Below are 27,952 nucleotides of genomic sequence, written 5' to 3' on the forward strand. Positions count from 1 at the left end.
ATTCCCTCATGATACCTTCCTCACATTGCTGCGTTCTGATGGTCACTAGGTCCCTGGAGCAGAAATCCGTCATTGGCATGAAAGAAATTCCATTTCGTACGTACATGCATGTTCTGGAGTTTCTTACATTTATAGCATAAATCAGCTTACCTCTGGTGCCACCGAGATCCGATACACACCCTTTATATAAGTAGGGTTCTTGTGTCAGGGCCATGTCCACTTCCTTTCTCCCAGGCACCAGCTCAGGGCAGCAGAGGTCCCTTTACGGTGCTGCAAATTAATCTGCAGCACCTCCAGTCTTTATGTTGCTGCTATCATTGCCTTTAAGGGCTTTAATAACCCTAGCGGTGACATGCGAGAATCCTTAAAACAATGTCAGGTCTTGCTCTCGCATTGCCTTCAGGGACCTCCCGCCGACCTCCGCCACCAGGGTTCATCTTTCTGGTACAACCTTCTGGTTGACTACTGTCCAGTCCTCTGTCGAGTCTTTTGGTTTCTGGACCCCTATTTTCTCAAACAGAGTCTTAGGAGAGACATCCTTAAGGATCCTTGGTACCCATATTGATACCTTTGCAGTCTTGAGAAGATCCGCTGCCATCATGACCAGCAGTTTCGCATCTTCCCTTAGGGATATCATGGGCACCTTGTCCTTAAGCCATCCCACCATGTGCACCCCCCTTCAGACAAAAATGAGGGTACCACAATCTAGATAGACCCTCCTAAAGTTGGGTCCTGGACCAGCACCCCCCTCCAATCTTTCCAAAAAGGTCCATCTGTACAAGTTCCTCCTGCTGTGAGGTGATGGCTACCAGTGGATAGCCTTCCTCGATAACTGCCATCTTAAAAACTGAGACTGCATTACTATAGGTCTGTTTCTTTATTTCCTGCCTCAGTTTTTTCTGGGCTCGCTTATGCAGGGAGGAGGGAGTCTTAGATTCCTACCTTATCTCCTTGCTGCCTGTCTTTGACTTTGTGGGGGTCTGTGTATCCCCTTCAACCTGAGACAGTTTTTTCTTGGGGGTCTTCGGATCAAGCCCTTGTAATTCCCTCCAGTCGTCTTTGGGAAGCCATTCTTTCCCTTCCTTTCGTCTCCGCTCCCTGAGTGGTTTCCTCCTCTGGGCCCCAGACAAGGCTTTAATCTTGATATGGTCCAACTTACAGGTTACAGTTCCCACTTATGGCTCAGGTCTAGACTCTGATTCAGTAGTGGGAATACATTCCATCAGTCCTGACCACGATGTTTGAGTGTTTGAGGTCTCAGTTTGTCCCTCATTTAATTTTAATTTATGTTCTTTTGTCGTGTCCATCTTGGTCCCCCGAGATTTGGGGATCTACACGGTCCACACTACGAATACTCTGTGCGATGTAAGGCTATTTACTCAGGGAAGTCGCCCATTATTCCTGAGGCTCCGTTTGTGACTTCCCAAGTGCCATGCACCCCTTGGCACGGATCGCATCACACCTTGGGTTGGGAAAGAGAATTGGGTAAGTACTAGGAGTGGATAAGGAAGATAGTACGTTGTGGGACACTCTTAGTCTGATCCATCAGCTAAGGCCTTTCTGGCACTAAGTCCTCTACCTTCGGCATAGCCCTCAGCTTCACACGGATACGCAAGCCTCTCCACCTGCACGGACAGTGCTTTGTCAAGGTGGTGTCCCCCAGAGATGACGATAGAGGAACTCAAGGATAATATCCATGAATCAATTAATTCAGTATCTCAGAAGGAATTACATCATGTAATTAATAATTTCTTGAGTACCTGTAGATGTCAGAAATGCGTGGTAAATAGTGGCAGGCACTTACAGCATCTCCTTTTTACTCAAAAAGTTTATTTACATATATTTAAATGTAGCCACGTCGTATCGCAGCAGTTGACTATTGACACGGCATCTGATCGCTGGGCAATGGAGCAATTGCTGCCTGGCATCTACTGCGCTGCACTGGCGGGCGTCAAATAAATGGAACATCCTGTACTATGTTATCAGAGACATTGTTTGTAACTGTTGTTTGTTTAAGAAAACTAGTACACAGTGAAACAGTGCTACATATTATAATCAAGCCTAATGAAGAAACTTCATCAGTGCTAGATTTGTTGCCAGTACCTTTGATCGTTATACAAGTATTATAGAAATGGTGTGTGAATTCAAATGGGAATCCTGGAGTGAAGAATATATTTTTTATGCGAAGCGCTGTTGAGAAAATTTAGAGAACCAGCATTTGTAAAGTACAACACGTAAATAATTTCATTTAAATTAATAATACATTTTGTGCAGTGGACTGTCACTGGGCTTAGATAAAACAATAAAATTCTGTATTGCACAATGTCTTAGCACAATGCTAGAAATAATGTATGAGAGGAAAATCAGTAGATAATACGGAATATTCTGAAGTCTATAGTGTTAGTTTTGCTTGAAATCTGAACTTGAATTAACACATTACAGGTCTTCCTAAATGTCTAATGTATTTTTGAATTACGGGTAATGGCAGACTTTGGAGATTATATTGTTAATAAGGTGACAGATGTTTCCTGTTTTCCCCACACTAATGTCTGGGGTATCAGATTCAGGATAACTCCTCATTGTATAAGAAAGTTTTTTTGCACACTAGTGTGTAATAAAGACACTATGTCATGTCCACTCTAAAATGTCTGGTAGACAATGCTGTAAATAGTTGGATGTACAGCCCAACAGTATATGTATTGCTTTATGAAGTATATTGTCAATAGTCATTCAGAAATTGAAACAAACAGTAACATTAATAGATATAACACTAGAAGAAGAAATTACAACACTATCCATAACGTATTCCTGCCTTATTCTTGGTGTGTCACTGAAAGGAGTGAGGCATCAGCCTAAAAATTTGTCAACCACTTACCCCCTGATGCAAAGAGTGTAACAGATAGTAAAATTAAATTCAAATACAAACTGAAATCATATGTACTTGACAACTGGAACTCTGTCGAAGAATTTCTGAATGAGTAATACCAATGTGAGTAGTAATAAAGAGAGGGTGCATTGCTGTGATCCAAATGCCTTTTTGTAATGTAATTGGATAGAGAAAAAAATGTACTCACCAAGCGGTGGCCGGAGAACACATATGTATAGGTATTTAAATTTGCAAGCTTTCAGAGGCAGTGGCTCTTCTTCCTGGCAGAACCCTGCACCAGGAGAGATTTGCTTGTCAGAATGAGAAGGAAAGACTTTCCTTCTCATCCTGTCCAATAAGTCTCTCCTGACCCAGGTTGTGGGTGACTTTTTCTGAACTGTACCTATTTCCCAAACTTAGGTGACTATCCTCTATTAATTAAAATACTTCAGAAAGGAGGAAGGTCCCTGCAGCGATGTACTGGAAAGTGACACCTAAAGAAATGTAGAAAGAATGGTCAAATATGAGTATTACAGAGGTGAATAATGTCATGAAGAGAGTGGATTAGTCACTAGAAAAAAAGCATTTATTTTAACAGTTAACTCTCGCCCACTACCAGAGTATATCACAGCTGGATTTGTCTGCCTCAAAATATTACCCTACAAGCCAAACCGTGTAAGATGTTTTAAATGCTAGAACTTTGGATGGACAACTCTTGGTTGTAACAGTAAAGCTGTGTGTGGTAGGTGCTGGTCAAAGGCACATGAAGCAACTCGATCCTGTACATCTCTGCTAAAATGTATAAATTGTACAGGGAAGCATTCCCTGTGGAGCATATAACAGCGAGTTTACAGGAAAAAAAGATCACGTGGAGATTCCCTTATGGTGTGACTAAGAAAGCCTTCAATGCAGTGCAATCTCCAGCGCAAACCACATCCTGTGCAGCAATTCTTAAAAACTAGTTAGCAAGAAAATGCCTAAATACAAACTCAGACATCAGTGTCAGAAACAAATATGTGTACACTATCTGATCAAAAGTACACAGACACTGATATATAACACAGAATTGACCACCAGATTTAATAAGTAGCTGACCCACCAGTATGAAAGGGGGCAGGGAGTATTGCGTTGACAGCAGGGAAGCAGTAACAGCACAACGGGTTGGTCAGGAGAGCTCAGTGATTTCGAACGTGGACTAAATATTGGATGTCACCTGAGTAACAGAACCATCAGTGACATCTCAATCCTTCCAAAAGCTGCCCAAGTCAACTGTTAGTAATGTGATTGACAACTGGAAACACAAAGGACCAACTACAGCGGAACCGTGACATGGGAGATCTCATACCGATGAACAGGGGCCAGCAAGCACTGCAGAGAGTGGTTGTAAAAAATTACATGAAATTGGCAGAAGGCATCACTCGTGAGTTCCAAAGTGCCATCAGCATTCCAGCTAGCACAATGACCGTGCTTTGGGAGTTTAAAAGAGTGGTTTGCAATGGCCAAGCATATAGGGAACCAAGCCACTGTTGTCCAGACCCATATGACTGCTACAGCATGTACTTCCTGTCTGATGTATGGACTTCTGACATGTGAATAACTGAGCATGACCAGTCTTGGCTGATGGCTCACCTCCCCCCACTGATTGCAAAAATCCAACGCCTCTCTCTCTCTCTCTCTCTCTCTCTCTCTCTCTCTCTCTCTCACACACACACACACACACACACACACACACACACACACACACACTTTTTTCTTTCTTCTCTCTCTCTCTCTCTCTCTCTCTTTCTTTCTTTTTTTACATAAAAGTAATGTTTTCGAGAATGCTTACATGCTACAGCGAACCTCATACAATGTGTGGAAAATACTTTGATATTTCAGTAAAATCACAGGAAAAGATAAGACTCGTCTCCAAACAGGAGATCTATTCTGCCTTTCATTAACAGGGAGCTGTATACACATTAAAAAAATACTATCCCTGAAATACAGATGACAGGTGTCTCTATAAAGAAAATATACAAAGAATAATGTATATTTATGGCTGAATTTTTCACACTTTTCATTGTTTGCAGGAAAAGAATGTTTATAGTTACTGTTGATCAGCAGTAGATCACTGATGTGCTGTGGTTTTCACTGGCTATGGTGATTAGTTAATAACATGCCAGCTTTACTAAAGCACCGTCCATGAGGTGTGCCTGTTGCTGGGATACATAAAATAGGTCTTGTGACAGCAGCCAGGCCTGGTAGATACTTTTCATGTCTGCTCCACCATTTTAAGATGTCATCTTTGCCAAGGTGCATGAAAGTATAGACATCTACTTCATCTGCTGTGGAGTATTTGTTATTATTCCAGTCCTTAAAGTGATCTCTCTTTCTGGCTAACAATGACACTTGAAGGCTCTATTTGATAAACAAATGAGAGAGAAGTAATACAGAACTATTGTTGAAATCATGAAAGCATACCCAGAAAAATGTATTTTACATTGGTGAAATATTATACGAATTATAATACTTCTGTTCCGCTATAACATGTACTTACTAAACATATTGACATACTAAAAAGTAACCTAATGAACATAGCAATTTTATGTTTGGATGTAATTACAACATCCTCACACAGAAAAGTCAGGGCTTGATTTTCAATTCTTGTACTTCCTGTCAACAAGTACATATTTGCAAATATACATCAGTTATGCTAGTTAATTACAAATTCATCCTTTCCTCATATCGTAATGAAACAGTGCTTATAACTGCAATAAGTAAACTCACCTCACAACCATTGTCTTTGACACTGCAGATTTGTTCAAGTTTATGAAACCAAAAACGAACTAATCGGGTTATAGGCTTTTTTTGCCTGCTAATTCATCTGTGCCCTCTTTAAATGATTTTGGAAAGTGTACGGTTCTTCCTGTAAGTTCATTGTCATAGCCCTGTAATCTGTAAGCAGAAGTCTTTTTCCTTCAGCAAAGCAGCAACTTCATTATGCTGAGTGTATAAGGAATCTAGCAAAGTTTACAAGCTATTTCAGCATGTGGTGATCTCTAGTTCCAAACATGAGCAGAAGCCACTCTTCTGCATGTACTGTAAAATGCAATCCGCAGTATTTATTGTTGATGTGATGTTTGTGGCCTCTTTTAACAAAGTATGGCTAAGTCTTATAATGCAACGAGCAGCACAAGAAAGCTTTTGCACTTTTCCAAAGTTTTATTGTACTACCATCCTAATCAGAGACAAAAACAAAATTATGCAACCTATTTGTCAAAGTGTTTCAAACAATCGTCCTGTCTTGTGTATCTTTGATATTATTCACTCCCATCACTCTAATGTCTGGGAATGTAGTTGTAAATAAAACACTACTCACAAGAGAAAAATCTGTGTTTATGTAATGTGCTGTCAAAATCAAATTATGCACCTTATTGTATGAATCAGTCCATGTATTTACTGTTGTATAACATGTCTTGTTAAAAAACTTACTTAGTAATTGAAAGTGTTATGCTGTTTTGAATTGCATCATCATGTTCTTTGACATGTCTGCTTATGGTAGTATGCAGTATGACATCTGAAATGCAAACTTAACGATAACATGCACCTAGATGAATTAATTCTTGGCTTAGTTATTTGAAACCTTCATCAGAAACAATATTAAAAGGTCTCTTATCATAAGCAAACATCAGCACTGACTTTTCTGTTGTACTATTTTTTTTATTGCTCTCAATATTCTTGAAGGAGCTGTGGCAGTGTGGGATTTCTTACAACTGTGTTCTTTGAATTAGTCATTGCCAACTGGAAAAAACAGTAATGTACACCATATTATGTGTGATACACACACAGTAGACTCTCTGTTTTCATCTACAACAAAGGGAAATTTATTCCATGTGTTTTTTAGACCCTCCTGTTTCTTTGACATGTACACATTAGTTTCAGTATTACTACTTACTGCACTGGCTTCTTCATACAGCATGGTTACAAACAAACCACAAATGAGAAGCCTGTGTGGGATGTAGTCTTGCATGGGTAAAGACACTATTAAAATTTTTGGAGTCAAAACATTACCTAAAATTTGGTCATAGCTTCCATACTCTACCACAATAACTAGTGCAGGCACTCTATTCCATTAGGCTGTACTTGACCAAGCTCGAATTTTGCACTCACTTACTTGGTCATGCAAGACTCTGCCACAAATTTTTGTAGTCAGTGTTAAGCTGAGCTTGAGGTGCTGTAAAGAGCAATGTGTCTGGACAGTGGGTCATTGGAAATGAGTGATTTGGAGTCGCCAATCATACTACGTCCTGTGGCAATCTGATGGAAGGGTTTGGATTTGGGAAAAGCCTAGAGAGCATTACCTACCATCACGGGTAGTAGCAACAGTGAAGTATGGAGGAGGTGGTGTTATGGTATTGGTTTTTTTTGTGGTTAAGGTGTGCCCATATTACTCTTAAAAATGCTAAAATCAGAAGAATATGAACAAATTTTACAGCATTGTGTGTTGTGTACAGTAGAGGAACAATTCAGAGATGGTTAATTGTTTTAATAGCATGACAGTGTACCCTGTTATAAATCAGAATCTGTCAAGCAACAGTTTGTGGACAATAACATTCCTGAAATGGACTGGCTGGAGTCCTGATCTGAACCCAATTAGTTACTTCAACAACTTCACTCCCGCACCAGCACCCGCTACTTTCCCTGGCTTCAGCTCTTGAGGAAGAATGGGCTACCATTCATCCACAGACATTCAGACACTTCATTGAAAGTGTCCCCAGCATAGTTCAAGCCATCATAAGGGTGAAAGGACTACAAATTCCGTATTAATGCCCCCAATAGGTATCATATAATGTACTTGAAGCTGCTCTTGTGAAGGGACAACTTCCTCTGAACTGTCAAATGTTCTTAATCCATTAAGTCTTCCAAACAAAAATATTCACCATCAAGGAGCTAAAAGTCAGTATGCTTACCCATACAAACAGCACCACCTACAGTAAAGAAAAAAAAAAATTCAGCAAAAAGCCAACCAAAGCCAAAGGAATTTGGATAAAAACTGTCAGTTGCTTTTTGGTGGCAATGGCGATGTTGTAAACATCAGTGTAGCCATGGAGGAACCAAGTACCCCAATTACTTTTCCACCCTGACTTCTCCCAAATGGTACCACTGCAGAGAGAAAGGCGATAAGAAAATCCTACTGAAATCAGCTCCCTTAATGTGGAATGAGAACAGATTGAGAACTTGTTTGGAGGAACTAAAACTCTTAGCATGACAAAGCTACTTTGCCTACGTCTACAGAAGATACTGTTGCAAACCACTGAAGCATCCTTGCTAGGAACTTACTCTCTCCACTTAAAGATGACTTTCCTGCTAACAGAGCTACCAGTGAGATGGCATTATTGAATAGTAACTTCTTCCACATCTCACCTGTCCTATTCAACTCCAGCTTGCTGGCCTTAACTGTCACAAATGCATTGCTGAAAAACATCATATTCTCAGTGCAGTTCCCATCTAATAAAGAGACTCTTGTGAACATAATTAAAGAACTGCCGAGGCCTTTCTTTCTTGTTGGTGATTTTAACACACATTACATGCTTTGTTCCTCGGTAGTATAGTGGTCAGTATCCCCGCCTGTCACGTGGGAGACCGGGGTGCGATTCCCCACCGGGGAGCCACCTCCCACCATGAACCATGGACCTTGCCGTTGGTGGGGAGGCTTGCGTGCCTCAGCGATACAGAGGGCCGTACCGTAGGTGCAACCACAACGGAGGAGTATCTGTTGAGAAGCCAGACAAACATGTGGTTCCTGAAGAGGGGCAACAGCCTTTTCAGTAGTTGCAGGGGCAACAGTCTGGATGATTGACTGATCTGGCCTTGTAACATTAACCAAAACGGCCTTGCTGTGCTGGTACTGCGAACGGCTGAAAGCAAGGGGAAACTACAGCCGTAATTTTTCTCGAGGACATGCAGCTTTACTGTATGATTAAATGATGATGGCGTCCTCTTGGGTAAAATATTCCGGAGGTAAAATAGTCCCCCATTCGGATCTCCGGGCGGGGACTACTCAAGAGGACGTCGTTATCAGGAGAAAGAAAACTGGCATTCTATGGATCGGAGCGTGGAATGTCAGATCCCTTAATCGGGCAGGTAGGTTAGAAAATTTAAAAAGGGAAATGGATAGGTTAAAGTTAGATATAGTGGGAATTAGTGAAGTTCGGTGGCAGGAGGAACAATACTTTTGGTCAGGTGATTACAGGGTTATAAATACAAAATCAAATAGGGGTAATGCAGGAGTAGGTTTAATAATGAATAAAAGAATAGGAGTGCAGGTAAGCTACTACAAACAGCATAGTGAACGCATTATTGTGGCCAAGATAGACACAAAGCCCATGCCTACTACAGTAGTACAAGTTTATATGCCAACTGGCTCTGCAGATGATGAAGAAATTGATGAAATGTATGACGAGACAAAAGAAATTATTCAGGTAGTGAAGGGAGACGAAAATTTAATAGTCATGGGTGACTGGAATTCGTCAGTAGGAAAAGGGAGAGAAGGAATCATAGTAGGTGGATATGGATTGGGGGGAAGAAATGAAAGAGGAAGCCGCCTTGTAGAATTTTACACAGAGCATAAATTAATCTTAGCTAACACTTGGTTCAAGAATCATGAAAGAAGGTTGTATACCTGGAAGAATCCTGGAGATACTAAAAGGTATCAGATAGATTACATAATGGTAAGACAGAGATTTAGGAACCAGGTTTTAAATTGTAAGACATTTCCAGGGGCAGATGTGGATTCTGACCACAATCCATTGGTTATGAACTGCAGATTGAAACTGAAGAAACTGAAAAAAGGCGGGAATTTAAGGAGATGGGACCTGGATAAACTGAAAGAACCAGAGGTTGTAGAGAGTTTCAGGGAGAGCATAAGGGAACAATTGACAGGAATGGGGGAAAGAAATACAGTAGAAGAAGAATGGGTAGCTCTGAGGGATGAAGTAGTGAAGGCAGCAGAGGATCAAGTAGGTAAAAAGACGAGGGCTAATAGAAATCCTTGGGTAACAGAAGAAATATTGAATTTAATTGATGAAAGGAGAAAATATAAAAATCCAGTAAATGAAGCAGGCAACGGTCTCAATGGCGGAAGAGGAACAATTTCCCAACGGCAGAGAGAGCGGAAGAGCTAACTCCAGGGCTTACTACCTTGGTTTTAATTTCGGATATGGGGCAACCCGATCCCCCCATTTATTATCCAACAATTACTGCAAAGCATGATGGGAACGTCGTCAAAGATAGACACTACTCCAAGAGGTAGACCGAATGGCAAATCCTCCGTTGTTCGTAGAAACAATGCAAAGGGGTCAAAGGATTTTGGAGGACCCCAACCAACATGTATGCAGCCCTCAACACTGAAATTTAAGAAAGCAACTATGTTTGCAACCCTAAATGTAAACTCTCTAATTAAAGTAGGAAAATTGAAATTATTGATTGAAAAGCTGAACCAGAAAGAAATTTTAATATGTGCATTACAAGAAACAAGGTTTTTAGATGAAACTGCTTTAGATTTTGAAAACTATCGTTTATTTAAAGGAAAACCAGGTAAAATCTTAATGAAACAAATGCCATACCTGGGAACAGCATTTCTGGTACATCACTCAATTTTAGATTCAGTTACTAACTTCTACTCGAGTTCTGAGAGACTATCCATTCTTGAGATTAAATGTAAAAACAAAGGATACTCTATAATCAACTGCCATGCACCCATAAACCAGGACAACAAAAATAACCCGGAGAAAGTTGAAGAATTTTGGGAGATACTTGAAATGGAACTGGATAGATGCTCAAAGAAGAACATAAAAATGTTAGTAGGCGATTTTAACGCACAAATAGGAAGGGAGAAAAAATACTATGGAACAGTAGGCCTCTTCCCAGGTCACAAAAGAACTTCAAAAAATGGAGAAAGGCTTATAGAGGTATGTAGGCATTTCAACTTGAAAATAATGACAACACATTTCAAAAAGCTGAGCCGAAAAACTAAAACATGGAGATCACCAAATCCACTTCTCGGAGAATTCCAAATTGACCATGTGGCTATCTCACTTCATTGTCAAGAAGAAATTCAAAACACTAAAGTGCTGAAAAGCCTTGATGTTGATTCAGACCACTATTTGACTACGATTAAATTCAGACCACTCCCATTTCGAAAAGAGAAGAAAACCTTTTACAAAATTCCAAAATATAACACAGAAACGTTAAAAAATGAAGAAATTAAACAACGGTTTCAAAGAGCATTGCACAAAGATAGCGATGGCATATCCACAATAAATAAGGAAGCGGGATGGGAGGAGATCAAAAACGAAATAGTTGAAATAGCAAAAGAAAATTGTCTCGTGAAAAGAGTAAGAAGACATCCATGGTGGGACAATGAATGTGATGAGAACCTGGAGAAGAGAGAGAAATTGTGGCAGAAATGGAACTCCACAAAAGATCCTCAAGATCTTGACAATTTTAAAATCCAGAGAAGAGAAACAGCTAAGCTTTTCCGTAATAAAAAAAGAAGACAATTTCAGGATAACCTAGAACAGATTGAGGAAGACTTTAAAAGAAATAATTCTAGAGATTTCTACAAAACTTTTAGAAAACAGCTAACCAAATACCAATCCCCAAATTTATGTTTTAAAGATGAAGAGAACAAGCTAGGTTTGACAAACAAGACTAATTTTGAAATATTAGCAAAATATTTCGAGAATCTACTAAATTGTGAACCACCCAAAGATAAAATGAGTTTTGAAAACCACCGAAATACTAATACCGAGTCAAAACCTCCAGACGCTGAAGAAATAAAACACATAATACACAGTCTAAAAAACAATAAAGCCCCAGGTGAAGACTCCATAGTACCAGAAATCCTAAAAATAATGGATACCAACCTCCCACAAGTTTTGGAACATATGTTTAAGAAGATCTGGGACGAAGAAAGAATTCCTGAAGACTGGCAGTGTGCCCTGATACACCCACTACACAAAAAGGGGGATAAGATGAATGTTAATAATTATAGAGGGATCTCGCTACTACCAGTAGGATACAAAATTTTGTCAAGGAAATTACTTCAAATCGTGGAGCCAGTTCTGGATAAAAAAATAGGTGAATATCAAGCAGGTTTTAGACAAGGTAGATCCTGTGTTGAACAAATATTTAACCTGAAAACACTAATTCGTTACAGAATCTCAAGAGGCCAGAGATTTGCAATAGTATTTGTAGATTTCAAAAAAGCATACGACTCGGTAGATAGAGAAACATTACTGAAAGTATTGGAAGAATTTGGGGTCGATACGAAAACAATTCAAATTATCAAACAGACGCTAACAAACAGTAAGGCCAAAGTTAAATTTATGGGTGAAATTTCAAGGAAGTTCGAAATTAAAACAGGTGTTAGACAAGGTGATGGTTTATCCCCAATCCTCTTCAACTGCGTACTGGAAAAGATATTGAGAATATGGAAAGAAGAACTCAAAGGCACCAAGAATGACATCAGAATTGGAACAAAAAAAGAAAAAATAGAAGTGGACTGTTTAGCTTTTGCAGACGATCTGGCAATAATTACAGAAAACGAAGAAATAGCTCAGAACTACCTGGAGAAACTACAAGAAGTTTCGGCCAGAGCTGGACTGCAGATTTCATTTGAAAAAACCGTGTATATGTCTAATCATAGAAATAACAAGAAAAATCTTATTACTAAATACGGCAATATTAAGAGAGTAGAAAAATTTAAGTATTTAGGTGAAATAATTCAAGTGAATGGTTTAGACAAGAGTGCAAACCAGGCGAGAGCAAGGAAAATGGAATTTGCTTTTCAAAAAACCAAAGACATATATAACAAAAAAAACATTTCGATTCAAGCTAAATTAAGACATTATAAAACTGTCATTAGACCAGAATGCCTGTATGCATCGGAGTGCCTAACTCTTAACAAAAAGGGGGAAATAGAAAACATGGAAAAGAAAGAAAGGAAAATTTTGAGAAAAATATTAGGACCGAGAAAGATTGGAGAAGAGTACAAGCTAAAGAGTAATAAGGAAATATACAAAACTATTGAGAAAGTGAGTGAGGCAATGCGTAAACGCAGACTAACGTTTTATGGTCACCTGTCGAGGATGGATGGAAACAGACTAACAAGAAAAGTGTTTGAACATAGTAACAGGAACGAAAAAACCAACAATAAATGGATACAGATGGTGAAAAAGGATTTGGCCTATTTTAATGTCACCCGTGAGTCAATCAGGGACAGGGAAAAGTTTAGACAAATAGTGAACGAAATTAAGTGTTTTCCAGAAGAAACGAAACTAAAGAATAATAACAGGAAATGGTCGGAAGAGCGGAGGAGGAACCACTCGAAAATGATGAGGAAATATTGGGAAGAGAGAAAAAAAGATCAAAAAGCCGGGCAAGTGAATTGTTGAACGTGGTCCAAAGATGGCCGAAATCGAAAGAAGAAGAAGAAGCAGGCAAAAAGGAATACAAACGTCTCAAAAATGAGATCGACAGGAAGTGCAAAATGGCTAAGCAGGAATGGCTAGAGGACAAATGTAAGGATGTAGAGGCTTGTCTCACTAGGGGTAAGATAGATACTGCCTACAGGAAAATTAAAGAGACCTTTGGAGAGAAGAGAACCACTTGTATGAATATCAAGAGCTCAGATGGCAACCCAGTTCTAAGCAAAGAAGGGAAGGCAGAAAGGTTGAAGGAGTATATAGAGGGTTTATACAAGGGCGATGTACTTGAGGACAATATTATGGAAATGGAAGATGATGTAGATGAAGATGAAATGGGAGATAAGATACTGCGTGAAGAGTTTGACAGAGCACTGAAAGACCTGAGTCGAAACAAGGCCCCGGGAGTAGACAACATTCCATTAGAGCTACTGATGGCCTTGGGAGAGCCAGTCATGACAAAACTCTACCATCTGGTGAGCAAGATGTATGAGACAGGCGAAATACCCACAGACTTCAAGAAGAATATAATAATTCCAATCCCAAAGAAAGCAGGTGTTGACAGATGTGAAAATTACCGAACTATCAGTTTAATAAGCCACAGCTGCAACATACTAACGCGAATTCTTTACAGACGAATGGAAAAACTGGTAGAAGAGGACCTCGGGGAAGATCAGTTTGGATTCCGTAGAAATGTTGGAACACATGAGGCAATACTAACCTTACGACTTATCTTAGAAGAAAGATCAAGAAAAGGCAAACCTACGTTTCTAGCATTTGTAGACTTAGAGAAAGCTTTTGACAACGTTAACTGGAATACTCTCTTTCAAATTCTGAAGGTGGCAGGGGTAAAATACAGGGAGCGAAAGGCTATTTACAATTTGTACAGAAACCAGATGGGAGTTATAAGAGTCGAGGGGCATGAAAGAGAAGCAGTGGTTGGGAAAGGAGTGAGACAGGGTTGTAGCCTCTCCCCGATGTTATTCAATCTGTATATTGAGCAAGCAGTAAAGGAAACAAAAGAAAAATTTGGAGTAGGTATTAAAATTCATGGAGAAGAAGTAAAAACTTTGAGGTTCGCCGATGACATTGTAATTCTGTCAGAGACAGCAAAGGACTTGGAAGAGCAGTTGAACGGAATGGATGGTGTCTTGAAGGGAGGATATAAGATGAACATCAGCAAAAGCAAAACGAGGATAATGGAATGTAGTCGAATTAAGGCGGGTGATGTTGAGGGTATTAGATTAGGAAATGAGACACTTAAAGTAGTAAAGGAGTTTTGCTATTTGGGGAGCAAAATAACTGATGATGGTCGAAGTAGAGAGGATATAAAATGTAGACTGGCAATGGCAAGGAAATCGTTTCTGAAGAAGAGAAATTTGTTAACATCGAGTATAGATTTAAGTGTCAGGAAGTCGTTTCTGAAAGTATTTGTATGGAGTGTAGCCATGTATGGAAGTGAAACATGGACGATAACCAGTTTGGACAAGAAGAGAATAGAAGCTTTCGAAATGTGGTGCTACAGAAGAATGCTGAAGATAAGGTGGGTAGACCACATAACTAATGAGGAAGTATTGAATAGGATTGGGGAGAAGAGAAGTTTGTGGCACAACTTGACCAGAAGAAGGGATCGGTGGGTAGGACATGTTTTGAGGCATCAAAGGATCACAAATTTAGCATTGGAGGGCAGCGTGGAGGGTAAAAATCGTAGAGGGAGACCAAGAGATCAATACCCTAAGCAAATTCAGAAGGATGTAGGTTGTAGTAGGTACTGGGAGATGAAGAAGCTTGCACAGGATAGAGTAGCATGGAGAGCTGCATCAAACCAGTCTCAGGACTGAAGACCCCAACAACAACAACAACAACATCATGCTTTGTGGTTCCCACATCATCTGCCTCAGGGGTTGAGTTCTGGAGTGTATCATTTATCAGGAGACATCTGTGTTCTGAACAGAGGTCAAGCAATACATTCACAGCTGTTGATTTTTCCTTCTATTCACCTGCCCTTGCACATAATGCAGACTGGGAAATTGACTGTGATCTTCACTCAAGTGAACACTTCCCTGTCTGGATACACTTTACAGACAGAAGAGACCCCAAAATGAAATCATCACGGGCACTCAGCAGGAAGAACTGGACATTACATAACCAGTTAGTGAGATTCAGACTCATGAACTGTGTCCAATACTAGGTGTGTCATATTGTAAGTATGCTCCTCCATGCCACTGAGACATCCATAACAAAGACATCAGACTATGCTAAGAGGCAGCCTGTGCTCTGCTGGAATGAAAGATGCTGCACTGTGATCGGGGATAGGCTAGTGGCGTTGTGAAGGTTGAAAACCAGACCTTAGGAGGGAACTAAGTAGCCATTTGGGCAATGAGGGCAAAAGTGTAGTGCATAGTTAAAGAGCACAATAAGGGATTTATGAACTCCAAAGAGTACAAGAGTAAACAAGGAGGGTGCCTGGAAGATATAGACGGCAGATCTGAGACACTACAGTTAGCATCTGTCTGGCACCACCAGAGACTCGATCACACGTTCACGTGATGCATTTGTTTCTGGTTCCTGTGTTAGTACTCTTAAGTTATGGAACTTTGGCAACAACTTCTGTCACTGCAACAGCAGCAGCAGCAGCAGCAGCAGCCAGAGGAGCAGCAATTTGCAGCTCAAGAGCAATGACACAAAGAGCAGCAGTCTGCTCTTCCCCAGCTCATGTCTCAGCAAGAACAAACGCATCAGTTGGTGGCTGTGGCTATGACCCCATTGCCATTCGCTGTATTCGAAATGTCATTGAGGAGCTGGGAACTATCTCTGTCATTTTGAACACCATTGTTTTGCTTGTTACATTTCTGGTAGGCAGCAGAATCCTTTTGTCTTCTAGTAGTCCTTTATACGAAGTGGTACAAAAATTGAAACTACTCTCGGGCCCAAGTGAATTGTCTTTCAGTGATCTCTGTACTCTGTTAATTGAATACTATGGTCAGCAGACACACCTTGTTGCAGCTAGGCTACAGTTAAATCAGTGTCATAAACAATTGTATGCAGCTTAGGCAGCTGACTTTCAGGGTCTCATACGCAAGTAAAATTTCGCTTGTCAGAACTGTAAAGTCTGCTACACAGAATCATTGATTCAAGATGTGATTGTGTGCATTACCTCTAACATGGAGGTTGCCACAAAAGCTGTAGCTAAACCTGGTCCTAGTCTTATTGAAGTACTTCAAGTTGCTAAATATGTTGGCTGCGTCATAAACTCAACAGGTTTTTACAAACGACACTCAGATTTCCCAGGTTGTTTGTCAACATACGGTTCCTATTCATCACTTTCTACTATTGCCCTAAGTATCACCTGAGTTCATGGGCATCCTGATTGCTGACATCTTGTGAGAGACTAAAGTATTTACTCATTGTGATGACCATCTGCATCCACGACAGCCCTGAAGTTTGTACGCGTAGCAATTTCACAATTGTTTGCCGAACTTTTTAAGTGTTAGACCATGTGATGTTCAGCTATTGTGATGCCTCTCATGCACTTTTTGAAGATTAAACATTGCATACAGTATTCTAAGCCGTAGCAACAGAAATTTCTTCAACAATTTATGGCACAGGTGGCTATCTGGCTCTCCCAGGAGTAATTCCCAAATCACCAGCTAATTTGAACTTATGATTCAGGTTCTCCCCTGTGTAGGAAGAGGACCTCTCAATATTCCTTTAATGTGCCGATACCCAGGAAGAGCAGAAGCATTATCACTGTTGTTTTGATAAAACGGCTCTATGAGCAAAGCCATGCTCACCTTGTCGAGACCCAAGTTGACTCTCTGCAACTGTAATGCACACTGATACTTGTGTTTCAATCCTACATTGCTGTACCCGTACCCAGGCCGAAGAGCAAGTCATGACACTAATGCTAATAACAATGAAAATCCTGCAGCACACAGTCTGAACATCATTCCTGTAAAGATTGGTACCTATACGGTAAATAGTTTTTCATCTTCACTTGCTCAGGCAGCGAAAGTTTAATTATAACCACGTGTACTTCAAAATTAAATGCCATAATTGTTAATACATTGATCACTCTGTGAGACAAGATGGTCAGTGCCTTCGTGGAAAAATATTTGCAACTGCCTATGGAAGCAAGACACTACCCAGCCATACACCTCTTTATCTGAAGTAAATAGACAGCAATGAATGTCTTTCCTCAGGGCTCCTAAAATATGAAAAACACACAATGAGAGATCGGGACTAGATGGAGGATATGTAAGGGCTTTCCAGCAAAACTGCTGCAGTGTAGTTGGAACAACCTTGGCACCATGTGGGCGGGCATTATCCTGGAACAGAATGATTTCATCCGTCATCATTCTTGAGCATTTATACTTGTTGGCGTACGTACTTCAATTTTTACAAAGTGTCCATGTACCACTGTTCGTTAATTGTGGTGCTGTGTTCCAGAAAGTCAATGAGCAGCAGGCCACTGCACTCAAAGAAAACGCTCACCATGACATTCCCAGAGCTGGCTTGCACATGACTTTGGATTTTTGTGGTGGAGATGAGCCCATTTGTTTCCATTGTTGGCTCTGATACTTGCTCTAAAGCTGATAATGGTGACACCATGTTTCGTTTCCTGTGACAATACTGGACAGGAAACAATCTTCTTCATCGTGATACAGTTTGAGGTGCTGCAGTGATGTCAACACTCTATTCAACTTCTGCTCTTGTCAGGCTGTAGCGAACCCAGCACAGATTTTCCAGAACTTCAAATGCTCTGTCATGATGGCATGAGCGGTATTGTGACTGATGCCCAACATGACCCAAATGTCTTCCACCACCTGCCATTGGTCATTTCTGACAGCAGCATCCACTGCAGTAATTACAGAAGGGGTAATGATGTGATGATCCTGTTCTGGCTAACTGCTTTCTTTCAGGGACATCTAACTTTCTCGAAATCATTTATTCCTTGCAAACACATGTTCACATGACATATTGAGTTCATCATACACAGCAGACATTCAGGCACATATTTCACTCCTGACACTCTGCCCACAGTTAAAAACTGCAATTCACCTCACTTTATCTTTTTCCCAGCCTCCATAGTTGCTGACTTCATGTTGAGCACATCTCACAGACAAGTAACACTGTGATGAACTTTGGTGCTGTTCCTTGCTGATTCCTAATAAATGGCACTTCTGTACACACACCTACCTGCGTTATCAACATCCACACCATGCTTGTTATATACTCTGTCTCATTTTCATTTCACTGCCCCTTGTAATTATCTGAAAAGGAACTTTTTATACTTTCTAGACACACTTGTGAAATATAGTTTTTACCCAGGGAAAGTACTGCCTGGGGCGTTGTTGACACTGGTGAGTGTTGGCCTGCAGGTCTCCCATAGCAATTCAGAGATTGAATCAATACTGACCATTCTGATACAGAGAGTACTGGGCAGCAGGTGTAGCCATTGAGTACATTGGGTGGAGCCCGTGACATCGCAGCCAAAGAAGTGTGGCTAAAATGCACAGAATTTGTACTTAAGTTGTGATCTTTATGCAGTATGGAATTTTTCTCAGGTAGCTGTGTTTATGATGATATTATGGTATGCAGATTTGATTTCTGAACCTTCAATTAATCATTGTTTGCCATGCTGCTGACAGTCATTTCTTCCTCTATGGACGTTCTTGCAACATAAGAGGTGATCACATTTTTGTTTAATATTTTGTGCTACATGGACACAGTATTTTGTGTTTCACATGTCGTGGTTTACTGAATGAATGGGAGCTAAGTCTCTACGTTGGAAACATGGTAGTATGAATTTCACCACTGTTAGGGAGTACAAATCACAGGGGCTATATTGTAGTGAGAAAGTCAACATCCAGTATGGACCTGGAAACTGTGAAACTATGACTGGAACAACTAATACAAACCCACCAGCTTCAGCAACAAAACTAAGAATCCTAACTATAATTTTGCAGCCCCTACCCTTAACATTCCTGCCATTTGTTTTCCAAAAGAAGATTGATCTTCCTACATTTTTAAGCTAATGGACGAAGCTAGTTGAAAAACTATTTTCCCTCTCTCAGAATGAACCAGAAATCATGTCTTCATAAACTAGCACCATTGGTTAGCCCCATAGATGTACCATCCAACAAATTGTGAAAAACGTCACACATATTTCTTCACCCAGACCCATTCTGTGACTTCTTGGCTGCAATTTCACAGTGTACGTAGCAACATTTACAGACATTTTTATTGTGGTTTCCTTAGCTGCAGATTTTATTTTATGTAGCAAAAATGCCAAACTTCATACTGTGTTTTAGTTAGCCTCACATAGGGAAATTATGTAAAATATGCACTGATATTGACAGATTCATCCTTTGAGAATGTTTTAAGCATTTTAATTTGCTGAAACCACCAGAAAATAACTGCAGGGCAACATGCGATTTAATAAAATGTGGTATACTTTACAGCATAGCCCATTTTGTTCATCCAGGGAGCAGTCAAACAATGGTGTTTATATAGTATCATTTCAGACAGTGGCTAGCAATCTCGTAGCAAGTCAACAAGGTATAGAACTCATGCTGGTAGAAAAACTTACCCACTGCATAGTTCTTGGTACAATCCCTGTCATTTACAGTATTGTGTCTCATATCAGTACTGATCCAGTTGTTTTATTTGACACAGATGTGCTGGGTGCCTCTTCCAAAGAGCAATTTGTAGTGAAGAACAACACGTAACTGCATTATGCAAGCAGGGCGTCAACTGTTAGGCTTTATTAAGAGATCAAATGCTCATGGACCTTATTGCAGTTCATTGTTGACCCAGTCCCCAAACACCAGATAAATTGTTTCTTGCATTTTCTGTTCTAAATGTCACAGTTAAGTTCTAAATTGTTATGGGAGCAAAAATTGATCAATGAACAAATGCACTATCCTGTAGGTTTTATTATTTATTTATTATTATTTATTTTATGGCTTTCATTGGACCACTGTAGTCAAAAATACAAAGTTCTAAACAAGTTGTTACTCATGGATACAATTTGGTTCGACAATAACTTAATATATTTAGGTAATATAATTATTAGAGGCTATTCTTATATGAAAGGTGTTTTGCTCTTCTGTCTGCCCAATATTTCTTCATTCTTTCAGATATTTTCTTTCTTTCTTCATCTGAGACAACTCTTCCTGTACTCCTTTTATTGATTTTCATTTGTAGTCTGGCTTGCGGGTCTTGCAGTATTCTGGTTTTCTCTGTCTTGTTTTTTAGGTCATCTACTGTAATTTGAAGTTCTTTTATATCTTCCTTAATTTCTGTGATCCATTTAATGTTGCTCTTGCTATTCCACAATTTTTGTATTATTTTTTTACTAATTCTGTTTTCTGGAGTTCTCATCAGATGTCCAAAGAATGAGATGCGTTTCTTCCTGATCGTGCTCATGACTGGTTCTATTTTCTTATATACTGTTTCATTTGATGCTATTCTCCAATGTCCATTTATTTTATACTGTTTATTTATACATGTCCTAATTATTCTTCTTTCTATTTTTAGTATTCTGTCAATTTCTGCTGTATTAGTTGTTTTGAAGATAGTTTCAGCTGCATATTTTATTTCTGGTTGTGTAACTGTTTTATAGTGTTTTAATTTTGCATCTATAGATAGGTTTTTTTGTTGTATGTAGTTTTGGTAATGTAATTTGCATAGTTCAGTTTTTTTATTCTATTTTGCCATGATGGCTTCTCATTTAGATTTTATGTTATTATTTCGCCTAAATATTTAAATTTATCAACAATTTTGATCTCCTGTTCTCCTATTGTAATTTTGTTTGCAAGTGGTGGATCAGTTAGCATAATCTCCGTTTTTTTCAAATGATATTCTAAGGCCTACTTTCTCTGCTATTTCTTGTAGTGATTTCACTTGTTGCCTGGCTTCTTGAACGGTGTTGGCTAGGAGAGCAAGATCATCAGTGAATCCCAAGCAGTTTAAGCTAGTATCATCTTGTGCACTTCCAATTCTTATCCTCTTTGGATTGTCCTTGTACCATTCTCTCATTATGTATTCCAGTGCACAGTTGAAAAGTAATGGTGATAGGCAGTCACCTTGTCTTAAGCCTGTTTTTATGAGGAATGGTTCCGAAATTTCTCCTCTAAACTTCACTTTTGATTTGGTGTTGGTTAGAGTGAGTTGTATTATTTTAATTAGTTTTGGATGGAGTCCTAGATTTCTTAAAATTTTTATTACTGAAGGTCTGTGGAGACAGTCATATGCCCTCTTAAAATCTACAAATGTTATTGCCAGAGGTTTGTTCCGTTTCTTGTAGTACACCATAATCAATTTTAAACTAATTATCTGCTCTGCACAGCTTCTCTATGGTCTGAAACCTCCCTGATATTCCCCTAACTCCTGTTCTAATTGCTCCTTGATTCTTTCATATAGGATCTTGGATAGAATTTTATATGTGCAATCTAGGAGAGAGATGCCTATGTAGTTGTCTGGGTTGCTCTTATCTCCCTTTTTGTGTAGTGGGTGGATGATAGCTGTGGTCCAATGTTCGGGAAATTGTTCTGTTACCCAAATTTTTGTTAGAGCCATGTGTAAGGAGTGTCACTGGCATATTTCCACATTTCAACAAAAACCTGATCTTCTCCACATGCCCGTAGGTTTACTAGCATTGACATCCACTTCTTGTTGCACAATATGTTTTAGTAAGCATAAGCTCTAGCTATAGGAAAATTAACTGCACTCAGCCACTAGAGTGACAACAATCATTCAACAATTTGTGTTGAGTTAAAACTTCTGAATGTAGGTCAAATTTCTGTAATGATGCCCCTGATTTTAAAATCCAGCATTTAATCATCTACTTATATGTTCTTTCAATACTGTTTAGAAACTGTATTTGGAATGTTTTTCCAAATTAAGCTGCACGTGAGCTTCCAAGTTCTTATCACACTTAACTGGATGTTTATCTTGATATTGTTCCTTGCAAGCTCAGAACTATTAATGATCAAGGAGCAGGAACCATCTATCTTTTTCCTTATATTGTTGTAGTCCATCATAGAGTTTCCATTGTTGATTTTGTTCTTCTTTTTGAAATTATTTACAGGCCACAATGAATGAATGTATGAATTGGTGTCATAGTCTTCTTCCTTGTAACAGCATAAAAGAAATACTTGTTTCCTACATGTAAATTCCTGAGATTGCTTTTAAGAAAGGATAAACTGCTACGCACCATATAGTGGAAATGTTGAATTGCCGACAGGCACAATAAAAAGACTGCTAAACAAATAAACTTTTGGCCAAAGAGCCTTCTTCTGAATTAGACAACACATACACACAAACATTCAAGCAGATACAACTCCCAACCACATGACCAGTGTGTCTGACTGTCGAGGCCAGACACACAGAAGGCTTTTTGTCTGAAAGTGTACTTGTCCAACAGTCTTTTTGTAGTGCCTGTCTGCAGCTCAACATTTCCACTGTATGGTGAGTAGCAATCTATCCTTTTTATAGTGAGTCATTATTCTTTTCTGGATTTTTCAGTGTTTCCTTTTAACTATTCCTTGTCAGTAATGTGGCAGTCTATAAGGGAGCTATTGCTATTTCTTTGATGTAGTTGTTACCATTTTAGATATTTTTAATGTTGTCAGTCCTTACAGTTTTACTTTTGGTTAAAATTTGTTCTATACACAGTTTTCACTATTGTTTGTTTATTCAGTATCATTCGTGCTGAATTAATTTTTTTTACATAAACAAAAGTGTTTTTCGGTAACAACTAGAACAAGGCTACTTGAGGCAGGATCACACATTTAAGTGCACCAAAATGAAATATACCCCTATAAAACTGCACTTCATTGAATTGTTTGTAAATAAACAATGGTTCTAGGGGCCTGGACATCGAATATTGATATTTACTGTACATGATTCCATTGGTAACGATATTCTCTTTGTCTTCATTCGGTGTGTGCACTAGCTTGCACTGCCATTTGTGCAGTGACACTGTTTAATATGAAATCTGATTCACATGCATCTAGGCATTTTCACATGAGTAAAGTATTGTTGGAAAGTCATGTTTCATCCAGAAAAATATACTTTCAACAGGGAATTAAACACCTACTTTTGTATTTACAGTGTAGTGAGATGTATCAAGTGAACCACACAGTTTCATTTATTCATTTTTATAGACATGAGATTTCTTTTAAGGTGTGTCCCAGAAATCAGTTTGTTTATTAGACTCAGATTAATATAAAATTGTAAGTGTTGCTCCCAAAAATTACATAGTTGTTACTGAACATATAAATTGTAAACTTTTGTTCAATTTTAAGTTCGCAGGTTAATCAGACTTGTGGAGGTGTAACGATTGTGAAAGTTGGAGGTAGTAGACCTGATCTTCAACAGCAACAGCTTCTTCATTCTCAACAACAGTCTGCCTTGACATCTGTTACAGCAAACAAAGAACTTGTTTCCCCATCTCAAATGGTCAGGTAAGCTTCATCTCACTTTAAAATTTAGTTTTGATGTTACATTGAACTACTGAAATTATCTGCTCTGTTGCCTCCAGTATCCACTACATTTATAAGACTTTCTTAAAGTTAATTTATGCAGAGTTTTAACATTGCTAAAATGGAGAAGCTTTTTAGTTCGTGGCATGCATAGAAGTACTGTACTGAGGTCCAAGTTCAAATTTATCTTGTGGTATGCAATTAATAAATATGAAGAACAACAAAGGTAGCATTAGATCAGTAGTGCCATTTAATATATATATATATATATATATATATATATATATATATATATATATATATATATATATATATATATATATATATATAAAAAAACAAAGATGAGGTGACTTACCGAACAAAAGCGCTGGCAGGTCGATAGATACACAAACAAACACAAACACACACACAAAATTCAAGCTTTCGCAACAAACTGTTGCCTCATCAGGAAAGAGGGAAGGAGAGGGGAAGACGAAAGGAAGTGGGTTTTAAGGGAGAGGGTAAGGAGTCATTCCAATCCCGGGAGCGGAAAGACTTACCTTAGGGGGAAAAAAGGACAGGTATACACTCGCACACACGCACATATCCATCCACACATACAGACACAAGCAAACATATTTATTGGTCTTTAAATATGTCTGCTTGTGTCTGTATGTGTGGATGGATATGTGCGTGTGTGCGAGTGTATACCTGTCCTTTTTTCCCCCTAAGGTAAGTCTTTCCGCTCCCGGGATTGGAATGACTCCTTACCCTCTCCCTTAAAACCCACTTCCTTTCGTCTTCCCCTCTCCTTCCCTCTTTCCTGATGAGGCAACAGTTTGTTGCGAAAGCTTGAATTTTGTGTGTGTGTTTGTGTTTGTTTGTGTATCTATCGACCTGCCAGCGCTTTTGTTCGGTAAGTCACCTCATCTTTGTTTTTATATATAATTTTTCCCACGTGGAATGTTTCCTTCCATTATATATATATATATATATATATATATATATATATATATATATATATATAAAACAAAGATGAGGTGACTTACCGAACGAAAGCCCTGGCAGGTCGATAGACACACAAACAAACACAAACATACACACAAAATTCAAGCTTTCGCAACAAACTGTTGCCTCATCAGGAAAGAGGGAAGGAGAGGGAAAGACGAAAGGAAGTGGGTTTTAAGGGAGAGGGTAAGGAGTCATTCCAATCCCGGGAGCGGAAAGACTTACCTTAGGGGGGAAAAAAGGACAGGTATACACTCGCACACACGCACATATCCATCCACACATACAGACACAAGCAGACATATTTAAAGACGTAGAGAAAGACAGAGAAAGCAAAATAATATATATAATGACAATCAGCTTAGATTTTTACAGTTTTTAAAAATTATAACTTTAGTATACAAACAATGAAGCAAAATCTTTTATAAAAATCACTGTAACATTAATTTAACACAAAACTTGATTACATATAAGATTTTTTAATTTCCCATTTTGATGTAAGAATAAATAAAATTTTGGGTGAATCCACTTTTCAGCAAGTAACATAATTTTTCCCACGTGGAATGTTTCCAAACAAAGATGAGGTGACTTACCGAACAAAAGCGCTGGCAGGTCGATAGACACACAAACAAACACAAACATACACACAAAATTCAAGCTTTCGCAACAAACTGTTGCCTCATCAGGAAAGAGGGAAGGAGAGGGGAAGACGAAAGGAAGTGGGTTTTAAGGGAGAGGGTAAGGAGTCATTCCAATCCCAGGAGCGGAAAGACTTACCTTGCTTTTTTCCCCCCAAGGTAAGTCTTTCCGCTCCCGGGATTGGAATGACTCCTTACCCTCTCCCTTAAAACCCACTTCCTTTCGTCTTCCCCTCTCCTTCCCTCTTTCCTGATGAGGCAACAGTTTGTTGCGAAAGCTTGAATTTTGTGTGTATGTTTGTGTTTGTTTGTGTGTCTATCGACCTGCCAGCGCTTTTGTTCGGTAAGTCACCTCATCTTTGTTTTTTTTATATATATATATATATATATATATATATATATATATATATATATATATATATATATATATATATATATATATATATATATATATAGAGGGAAACATTCCACGTGGGAAAAATTATGTTACTTGCTGAAAAGTGGATTCACCCAAAATTTTATTTATTCTTACATCAAAACGAGAAATTAAAAAATCTTATATGTAATCAAGTTTTGTGTTAAATTAATGTTACAGTGATTTTTATAAAAGATTTTGCTTCATTGTTTGTATACTAAAGTTATAATTTTTAAAAACTGTAAAAATCTAAGCTGATTGTCATTATATATATTATTTTGCTTTCTCTGTCTTTCTCTACGTCTTTAAATATGTCTGCTTGTGTCTGTATGTGTGGATGGATATGTGCGTGTGTGCGAGTGTATACCTGTCCTTTTTTCCCCCTAAGGTAAGTCTTTCCGCTCCCGGGATTGGAATGACTCCTTACCCTCTCCCTTAAAACCCACTTCCTTTCGTCTTTCCCTCTCCTTCCCTCTTTCCTGATGAGGCAACAGTTTGTTGCGAAAGCTTGAATTTTGTGTGTATGTTTGTGTTTGTTTGTGTGTCTATCGACCTGCCAGCGCTTTTGTTCGGTAAGTCACCTCATCTTTGTTTTTTTTATATATATATATATATATATATATATATATATATATATATATATATATATATATATAGAGGGAAACATTCCACGTGGGAAAAATTATGTTACTTGCTGAAAAGTGGATTCACCCAAAATTTTATTTATTCTTACATCAAAACGAGAAATTAAAAAATCTTATATGTAATCAAGTTTTGTGTTAAATTAATGTTACAGTGATTTTTATAAAAGATTTTGCTTCATTGTTTGTATACTAAAGTTATAATTTTTAAAAACTGTAAAAATCTAAGCTGATTGTCATTATATATATTATTTTGCTTTCTCTGTCTTTCTCTACGTCTTTAAATATGTCTGCTTGTGTCTGTATGTGTGGATGGATATGTGCGTGTGTGCGAGTGTATACCTGTCCTTTTTTCCCCCTAAGGTAAGTCTTTCCGCTCCCGGGATTGGAATGACTCCTTACCCTCTCCCTTAAAACCCACTTCCTTTCGTCTTTCCCTCTCCTTCCCTCTTTCCTGATGAGGCAACAGTTTGTTGCGAAAGCTTGAATTTTGTGTGTATGTTTGTGTTTGTTTGTGTGTCTATCGACCTGCCAGGGCTTTCGTTCGGTAAGTCACCTCATCTTTGTTTTTATATGTAATTTTTCCCACGTGGAATGTTTCCTTCCTATATATATATATATATTTTTGTGGTTGGGAGGGGGTGGGGGGGGGGGGTGGCGGGGTGGCAAGTCCATTCTTCTGTCACTTCACAAAACAAGAAAAGCCAGAATGATTGATAAACCCAAGGTGACATATCTATAAGAGGGTCTATTTCTAAAATTTTTTGCTTTCTTAGTATAATTTTTGCAAAATGTCCCACTGAAGCCCTAAACAATTGAGATACTGTATAGAATTGCTTTCCATTGAAAATATTCAGCCAATAACTTGTCAGTGAAACTTCTTCCCAAACATTTGTGAATCATTATGGTGTGAAAACACAAAAAAACAAGAACAAACTAGAAATTTTAAATTTTCAAATATAAACTTTCTTCTACGAATAAAGAGGTCACTACTTAACCACTTTCTGACTATGCACAAATTGTTAAATAAGAATTATGGAAATAAGTATCAGTGGCTTTAAAAACAACTGAAATTGTTGCAAAATTTCATTTACATTTTACATGTAATGTGCTAAAAGATACCCTCTCTCTTAATTTTCATTTATTGTGATGCTCTCATGCACCAAGCTGTCTTAGCCAAATGAAATGGAGCTACTGTTTATAAGAAAGACTAGCTGATTACTCTGCATTGCTTTGTTACATCTTTATCTCCATATATTGGATAAAAAAATAGTAAGATCTGAGTGTAGTGTAAAAAAGAACTTTAAATAACCAAAGTTAAGTATAAATACTCTATAGAAATTATATTATTTTAAACATTTGTTTTTTACATATTTTTGTGTGTGAGGCCACATGCAAAGGATGACTTAAAAACAAAACCTGACAATACATATTTGGGATGAGAACACA

At 38.5% G+C, this 27,952-nt stretch overlaps 1 protein-coding gene across 2 annotated transcripts in view; it reads left to right on the forward strand.

Annotated features, from left to right (window-relative positions):
* Positions 1-27,952, forward strand: part of LOC124607464 (protein melted) — a 272,786-nt gene that overhangs the window by 65,068 nt on the left and 179,766 nt on the right. For both annotated transcript variants that reach the window (XM_047139803.1, XM_047139804.1), the window contains one exon: positions 23,646-23,804. In XM_047139803.1, coding sequence (XP_046995759.1) covers positions 23,646-23,804 — 159 coding nt within the window. The remainder of the gene's footprint in view (positions 1-23,645; positions 23,805-27,952) is intronic.

The sequence above is a fragment of the Schistocerca americana genome, chromosome 3 (assembly GCF_021461395.2).
Source record: "Schistocerca americana isolate TAMUIC-IGC-003095 chromosome 3, iqSchAmer2.1, whole genome shotgun sequence".
NCBI lineage: Eukaryota > Metazoa > Arthropoda > Insecta > Orthoptera > Acrididae > Schistocerca > Schistocerca americana.